We start from the raw sequence: 8,927 nt of genomic DNA on the forward strand, positions 1-8,927 counted from the left end.
AAAAAAAAAAAAGAGAAAAGAACAAAGTCCAAAACTTTTTGCTTTTCTAATATAAAATTAATTATTTCCAGCTTCAAATATTCAGTTTTTTAGGTTTCAAAACTCAAAATTTTAATTTCAAAATGTTTATTTTGTTTCAAATCTTTTTTTCACTTTCAACTCTTTTTTTCCATTTTTGAATCAGAAAATTTCAGTTTCAAAACTTTTGGCCCCATTGTGGCGTGTTGGGGCGGGGCTAATACAAAGGGCCAATCAAAACTGATGAGGGTGGTAACTTCAGTCCTGAACCTGAAACATAAAAAACAGATGAAAATAATTAAGTTTGTTTTAGAAAAGCAACAAGTTTTGGATATTCTACATTTTTTTAGGGCCATTTTGGGCAATTTTTTTCAAAAGGATTTATTTGGGTTTCAAGCATTTATGGACCAAAAATTACTCCATGCAATTCTTGCCCACCTGCAACAGTTGCACTACAAGAAAACACCTGTAAAAATTGCATAATTGCAGTGACGAAACACTTTCAACAATCAATTAACAACCTATCACACACTTGAAGGAAATGCAACAACAGCATACCTGCAGCAATCACACACCTACAACATCTGCCCACTAGCAACTGGGCCAACAAGACATCTGCAACAAGTATCCACCGGCAGCAGTCGCACAGCAGAATCAAACACACACCTGCTAGAGCTGCATCAGCATCAACAACTGCATGCAAGTGCAACAATCCCACACCGGCATCAACCACACAACTGCAACAACCGCTGGGAAAAAACTCACCAGGTAAATCACTTCCAGGATGGGAGTGTATTCCTTTTTCAAACTGTACTGAATGGTGATCTCCTCTGTCTCCCCACAACGAAGGGGTTTATCCACCGTCTGCACTCTCAGGAAACCGCCGGTTGTGGGACCTGGACCGGACTCAGACACCGTGGTGGTTGCAGATGTAAAGAAAGGAGTTTTATGTTTTTCATGTTCCCCGGGTTTGGTGGCGCTGACCTGAGGTTGTTGCCAAAAACAAACAAACAACAATTAAAAACAAAAAAAAAACTAATAATTTGCCCAAAAGATTTGGAATCTCACTTTAAGAAGGACACTCCCTCTAAATCTGTCAGTGTCCAAAGAAAATTGAGCAACACCGTTTTTATCCGTTTCCAGAGCGTCCACGTGGTCTGGAAACAAACTCTCAGCTTTGAACAGGTACAGCTTCAGGTGAGCAACAGGTGAGCCGTCGTAATTAACAGCTTGAACCTGGTGGAACCAAAGAACAACGTCACTGAAAGAATACACAATTAACTGCACTGCACACAACATGACAAAAGAAGACAACTACCTTCCCATTCAGAGGCTGTCCTTGGATGTAGGTTTGGGGAATTTCAAGAAAAGACAGTCTTCCAATAGAGTATGTTATATTTATTCTTTCCCACTTTGTGTGAGCGATGCCTGAAAGGGAAATTGGATTAGAAAATATTTATTTTAGGTTAAATAATTCCAGAGTAGAACCAAATTAAAAACAGGTTTTCAAAGGTACTTGCTTGTAAACTTGTCTCTCACGGTGGCGCTGACGTCCAACACATCGAAAAAAGCTTCTGGGTCAGTTCCAGTGAAAGCTGAAACCTCAAACTTCAAAGTGGCACAGCCGGATCTACACAACTGAAAGAACACAACGAGACAAAATCTAAAGCATTTAAAGCTATCATTTATTTAATACTTCAGGAGGACGTGTTCTGCTCTTGGACTTAAACGTGTTCAGTAGATTGATATGAAAGTAAAGTTTCCTCCAGGAAGTTTCAGTCATTGGTTTGTGTTTGGACTGAGAGGTGAAGTCCTTAGGGGTGTAGAAAAAAAATCGATATATATCGCAATACTTCATCTATCGATACTTGTATCGATTTAAAATGCTGAAGAGGCGATATTTAATTAAACGCCTTGGTAACATGAAAGATGTGTTAGTATTCAGGTATTTTTGGTATATATCACATTACATATCTTATCATGAGCTATGGGCTGCACGGTGGCGCAAGTGGTTAGCGCTCTCGCCTCACAGCGAGAAGGCCCCGGTTCGAATCCTGGCTGGGACCTTTCTGTGTGGAGTTTGCATGTTCTCCCCGTGCATGCGTGGGTTTTCACCGGGGACTCCGGCTTCCTCCCACCGTCCAAAAACATGCTTCATAGGTTAATTGGTGACTCTAAATTGCCCCTAGGTGTGAATGTGAGAGTGAATGGGTGTGTGACTGAGGCCCTGTGACAGACTGGTGACCTGTCCAGGGTGTACCCCGCCTTCGCCCAACAGTAGCCGGGATAGGCTCCGGCACCCCCGCGACCCCGACAGGGAAGAAGCGGTCAAGAAAGAAAGAAAGAAAATGGATCATGAGCTATGTATTGTGATACGTTTTGTATCGCCATACTCTTGCCAAGACACACTCCTAGAGGTCCTTTAGTTATTTATTTGATTTTATTTTTTTAGATTAGAAATAGTTTATTTCAAGCTATCGAAAGAAAAATAGTAAATTCATGAGCAATAACCAGACATTAAGAGATTGCCTAAAAGGGAGTGGAAGGAAGTGAACTCATATAATCGCACCCCAGCTCGACCTTATCATTTTCTCTACATGTATTATCATTATTCAGTTCGTAACTTATGATCAGATATTTATATCTTTCCAACATAGATTCAGGTAATTACGAATCCTCAAGTACCAATAAATCACATGACTGTCTAAGTACATATAACACTATTTTAAGAAACACACGTCTGCTCGTGACCCGGAACCGGAAAAGATTTGCTTGTATAATATGGGATATCCGATTATCAGATTATGGAAATATCTTTAACCACAAATCAAAGGGGCTATATCCATAAACATATTTTCAAAAACTGATAAAAATGTAATATTCTGAAAATATGAACTATAAGAAATGTTGACCAAGTTGTCTATATTGTTATATTATGTTTAAATTAAAGAATTTTTTCCCTCTGTTGTCTATGTTTTCCCTCTGTTGTCTTTTTTTTTATTTTGTTTCTTGTTTCAAGAAAAATAGAAGATATGCATTAATGTTTTTAATAAGTAAGGTAAATGGGCTGGAGTAATACGCTGGCTTCTTTCTGTACCCCTAGACGTCACAAAAATATGTTTTGATGTATTACTTCATTTTTTGTAATTGTTTTGTAGGAATGAAATTAAATAATTTCATGTTTAAAAAATGTGCTCTGTTATGATCTTGGAAATCTGTGGAAACTCAAATTAAATTCACTGTACACCTTTGGAAGTGAGGAAATTCTGTGGCGTGAATCTGCAGAGTGATAAGTACGGTGGCCCTGAAGAGCAAATCACATCAAAACATATTCACAACAATGATTAAAGAAGCAAAATAAATAGCAAAAATATAACTTTACATTTTAGAAATCAGAACAAAATTCCAGAAACGAAAATGTAATTTTAAAGTAAAAAATAAATTGATAAAATTGAAAAATTTTGGAAAACAAAATACATTTCCATAAATCAAAAAGAAATGTTAAAATGAAACAAAATAATAGATTGTAAAATGTAGGTATTAATACTAATACTTAATTGTTGTGATCTGTAATATATTTTTACATTGAATATGTTGATTTGGTTTGAACTTCAGAGCCACCGTAGTTAAATATGCAGCCACCGTACCTGCTTTGTTTTGGTGGTGCACAGAGACGTTCTTTGGAGATGCTTGTGGTCTTCATACGTGACAACAGAAGAACAATGAATGCGGTTTTGGACTGGGCGGCACACGGTCACCACGGCGCTTCCTGTCACCGGTTTACCACATCTGGACCTAAATCAGTGAAAAGAGAAAATGTGATTAATCGAACAAACTGGGCTTCCAGAAGCAGACACTCAAAGAGACAAACCTTACTTTGCACAAACTTCCACCTCAAAATGCTCCTGTCCAATACTGATCTCCTTTGGTATGGTGACTTTGATGTCAAATTTGGGCAAAGCTGCAGACAAGAGAAACGTTCTTCACCATGAACACTGAAGAAAGCTGGAACATCAGAAATGGCATCACTTACAGAACTTCTGCACTTTGAAGCTCTGATAGAACCTCTCTTTTCCTGCTTTCAGTACTATCCTGTAGTATCCCTCTGAGGCTCCAGAGCTCAGCTGAAAGCATTGCTCCAGAATGTTCCGGCGAGTCTGTTGGTTCACCCACTGTCCAATGATGGCGTTGTGAGGATCCTACTCGGTGAGAGCCAAAGAAGTCAAAGGGTTGAAATATACCCCTGATTTTTTAAATCTTTCACTGACAGTTCATTAAAAAACGAGTCTGAAGGTCATCCCAAAGCTGCCATAGATTCATTTTTTAACCTTTAACCCCATAAAACCCACTATATCAAAGATTTGACCGAAAATTATTACTATTTTTGTAAATTAAGATGTTTTAAAACCTTTAGATCAAATCCACACACAAAAACTGATGTAATATAAGTTTTTAAAAATGAGATATTGATGATTTGTTAGGTGATTTGGAAAGTTTTAACAATGCCAGTCTAAGATGGAAAAATAATGACGTGAGTGTTCAGAAAAAGCATCTCATTTACCTGTTTTAAATTTGATCCACTAATCTTTAACATGGTGTTACTGTATTATAAAAAAAATAATTATCGACTAATTATTTCATTCTGTCAAAACAACATGTAGCAATTTAAAATAACAATTGATTAGTTATCCTCATCATAAAGTTTTGAAAATTAGCTAAACTTTTCCCACCATAAAATGTTTTCGATATTTTGTGGAAGCAGCCATTTTGAAATGAGCAGGAAAAGCCCCTCCTCTGCCCCTAGTGGAATCCTGATGAACTACAGGGCAGAAAACCTGGACTAAGGCAGAATCTGAATTATTCCGTTACCCCTCCAATTGTAGGGACTCTTGGAGAGTTAGGGGTGTCCGAATCATTTTTTAAGGAGTAAGGGGCAGAGGGGTCTACATCCCCCCACCACAATGTTTTGTTGCTTTAGCAGGACTTTTTAAAGTTATAAAACTGATGTTGTTATGTATTTTCCAAGCGCTGGAAGCTACGCACTAACGAAGCTACCGATGACATCAGAGTCCCAGTTTGAAGACACTATTTCTTCATATCTCTCCATTTGGAGGGCTAAATGTAGGGGTGGGGAGAATTCTGATTCGGCCTTAGTTATATAGAAAGTTTGGATAATGCTAATAAGAAAGGGGTTTCAGAAATATGTAATTAATATGACACCAAAGGTTTTATAGAGTTGAAAACCTTCTGGCTAACTGCAATGCAAATGTGTCCTCTGTAGAGGATATTTCTAAACCGTATTATCTCCCAACCACTACATTCTACTGAATGAACTTCTATTTAAGGCATTTTAATGATTCCAGATGTGAAGGGTTGGGGCTCTGAAAATTGAAGTTTTTTGATTGATTAAAAAAATTGACTGGACAACATTTTTTTCCCTCTGGTAGTCAGGAGGATATGTTTAAACTGACATTTATACAGGCAATCACCATGTCTACCTATTAAAGAAGGGAAGTCATCATCTCAAATGATGATGTTTCAGTCAGTGTAGATTTACAATGAAGGCTACAAAAAATAAAGTTGATGCTCTTACCTTTACTAAAACAAAGTCAAACTGAAAAGAAGAAGAAAAACAATTATTGTTTTTGTCTTTGTAGCTCAATCAACATTTCTGAGGAGAATTTTCTTCTGAGAAGCTAGAATCAGAGGATTAGTAATTATTGTTGTGGCTTCCCCACTTTCACAGTGGCAACTAAGAGATTACTGTCTGACACACTTCTGACACAAAACCTTCAAACCACAAAGCTGGACAGTCGTATCAACCATTGATTGTAAATAAGAACTGGACTGAGTGTGCCCTCCCCCGTCATGGTCCAAACAGGAAGTACCCACTGGCTCCAAGAAGCCAAAATCCCATAGAGAAATAAACAGCTATTACTCAGTCATTGATTGTTAGAATAACCATTCTTGTTCTGATACCTTTTTCTTAACATGTTTTTGATAATCCTCATTTTTTCACTTTTTTTTGGAGTGCAAAGATTTCAAGTCATAAACTGACCAATTAGATGTCTCGATAAAAATAGGTCGTCTGACGTCAAACAAAAGGTTTGATTGATAGATTTTATGTCGGCTGCTTTCAAGTGGTAGGGGTGTGGCCTTCCAACAAGATCACTCCTGATTGGTCAGAATGGTTGTGATAGAAATTTGGATTCAGACCAACTCAGACCAATCACAGCTTACTGATGACATCCGGTGGTGTCTATATTGCAAAAAAAAATGGCGACTGCATTGACTTAATTTAGTTGGAGCCAGAATGTCTCTCGGTCGGTCTAGTTCTCAGATAAAGCCAGTGGTTTAACCACATGGACTTTGATTAAACTATGAAATATTCCAGTAAAAACTGACATGGATAGAAAACTGGATTAAGAATTGGACAAAACATCTCTTTTCCTGACACTAAGCTCACAGCATCCTTCATTCTGGTGATGGAAGAATAACATGAGAATTTACTCACCTTTTCATCGACAGGCTTTAAGTCTCTGTTCAGAGTGACCGCTCTGAAACGCACTGAGAGACAATGAAAGACGTTACTTCCAGGTTTCTACTGTAACTACACTGTTTTAAACTTGTTCTAGGCCTTCTTTCATGATCCTAACCCAAAGTTCATCAAAAAATCAACTGAAAACTGGATCCAACAAAGAGAGAAGCTTTTTATTTTTTGCTTTTCTGCTACATGGACTTTCAGACTTTCAGGATCTGAGGATGGAAATTCTCAGAGGCTGAGACATCTTCTCAAGGACAACAGCAAGCCTGAACATTTGGGAGAACATCCGACAGCAAAATAATTCCATCTTCATCATCATTAGGTCTAAGTTACCTGTCTGTCCAGGATTATAGATGGCTGCGTCTGTTTGGATGAACGTTTGGGGTTTGACAGTCTTGATGAGAACTTTTTTGACCTCCTTTGAGTAAACCGTCGGTCCTTCTACTTTTACCTCAAACAGCTGGATTTCACATTTTTCCACAAGGGGAACCTGAAAAAAAATCAAATGTTTTGGACTGAAAACCCCCTCACATCTTCACAAAGCACAGACAAACTCAAATGAATAAAAAATACACCTCTGAAAATGAGAACAAACATCAACATAACATAATAAGAGCTCACATGGAATGAAAAACATTTCATGAAGCTGTTGCTGGTTCCCTTCTTCAGCAGCGTCTGGCTACTGTCCTCAGATTTCAGATGGACGGTCATGACCACGAACTCGCCGGGCTCGTAAAGAATTGCACAGAACTGAGTCTTGGTTCCAGCTTGAAGGACTGCAGGAACTGTAACCAGGAAATATCTGCAGGCAGATTTCAACACACAGGATGAAGCTTGAGTCTGGAAAGTGAAACATGAATGCCCGGACACCTACGTATCACATGATTCTGCTGATGAGGATGACTGCATTGATGATGAAGATGAGCCTGAAACTTGATCTTGAACCACTAGCACTCCAAAAAAGAGGAGGCAACGCGTCCACATGGTAATCCAAGAAAGAGCCATGACCGTGAAGAACCCGAGAGGCAGTGCCGCTTAAATAGATCCAAACTCCACCCAGCCTGAAGATCACATCCCTCACAGCTCATCCCGACTCATCGCAGAAGAGGAACCGGAACACAATGTCTTTGTGTATCAATGACAGGAAGCAACATTCCTCCAGAAGATGGACTTTTGTCCTATTTCACTGATTCATGGAGATTTCTACAAATGCAGTGAAAAGCGAAGATTACACAAAAGACCACCAAACAAACCAAATGCCTCAAGAAAAGTGTTCAACAACTGTCAGATGCATGAAAAGAACAAAACGTTTGATCATTTCCAAATGTGAACATTGCGGATGTTGGTCATCATAAAGAGTTTTAACCGGAAAAGCAATCTGACTTTTATTTTATTCTGCATCCTTTTAGAAATCCATTAACTGCAGAGTAAAAGCCAAACATTTTCAACATCATGTCAAAACAGCAGCTTCCGCTTATTCCTGTCACAGCTGATACTTTATCGACAAAATGCTCTGTTCTAAACCTGCAGCGTCCCAACTGAACACACAGGAGTCCTGGTTTATCTTCTGATGAGCCAGCCGAGCTCTGCTGCTGTCCTTCTTGTTGATATGAAACTGAAACCATATCTGTGGACCTGGATGTGATTCGTCTGAGGAACAGCTTGTTCAGCCTGATTGCCTGAGGAATCAGAGAGCACAGAGATCAGATTGATGTCAAAGTTTCATTGTGTTCATCGTCTCTGTGGGTTCTGAACATCAGAACTACATGATGTGAAAAAAGGTTAAAAGAAGTTTGTTTGGCTGTAAGATCTACTGGTGGAGGCACCAGCAGACTCTCATTGGTCAGAAGAATGAAGATTCATGTTCACGACAATGACACGAAAAACTGTGGCAGAAAACCTATTTTATTTACCTATTTGATTAAACATAAAGCTAAAAAAAATGAAACAATTTGCTCACTACTTTGATTATATTTTTTTAAACAGCATGACATCACTGATTTACAAAAGTAAAAAACTAATAAATGTGAACATTTAACAAAGACTATTTATTAACGATTAATCAGCGAATCGATTAATTGATTTCTAGTCCTACGATCAGCCAGATCGGTCTGTCTGAGACAGAATTAAATTGAAGAAAAACCTCCCTCTCCAGCCTAACACAGCGCTCTGATCTGTATTAGCAGAACAGAATTGTCATATATCACAGGCAGGATGTTGCAGGGAAATCTACCGCTGAACACCTTCTTCATGGATGGAGTTCATCATTGAATACGTTGAATTTGCTGTAAATAAAAATGTTCAAGTTTAATCACTTGTCAATTGTGCTGTGATGTTTGTTGCAGCTGTTTTTGCAGTGGGAGGA

At 38.4% G+C, this 8,927-nt stretch overlaps 1 protein-coding gene across 1 annotated transcript; it reads right to left on the reverse strand.

Annotated features, from left to right (window-relative positions):
- Positions 1-1,502: 1,502 nt before the first annotated feature.
- LOC112149336 (alpha-2-macroglobulin) lies at positions 1,503-8,469 on the reverse strand. The gene is made up of 9 exons (XM_024276981.2): positions 7,437-8,469; positions 7,184-7,364; positions 6,896-7,052; positions 6,533-6,585; positions 5,612-5,632; positions 4,052-4,217; positions 3,895-3,979; positions 3,666-3,813; positions 1,503-1,656 (listed from the first exon to the last, which is right to left on the reverse strand). Exons 1-9 carry the CDS (start codon positions 7,565-7,567, stop codon positions 1,525-1,527), a joined length of 1,074 nt encoding a protein of 357 aa, XP_024132749.1. The 5' UTR covers positions 7,568-8,469; the 3' UTR covers positions 1,503-1,524.
- Positions 8,470-8,927: the final 458 nt, after the last annotated feature.

The sequence above is a fragment of the Oryzias melastigma genome, linkage group LG13 (genome assembly GCF_002922805.2).
Source record: "Oryzias melastigma strain HK-1 linkage group LG13, ASM292280v2, whole genome shotgun sequence".
NCBI lineage: Eukaryota > Metazoa > Chordata > Actinopteri > Beloniformes > Adrianichthyidae > Oryzias > Oryzias melastigma.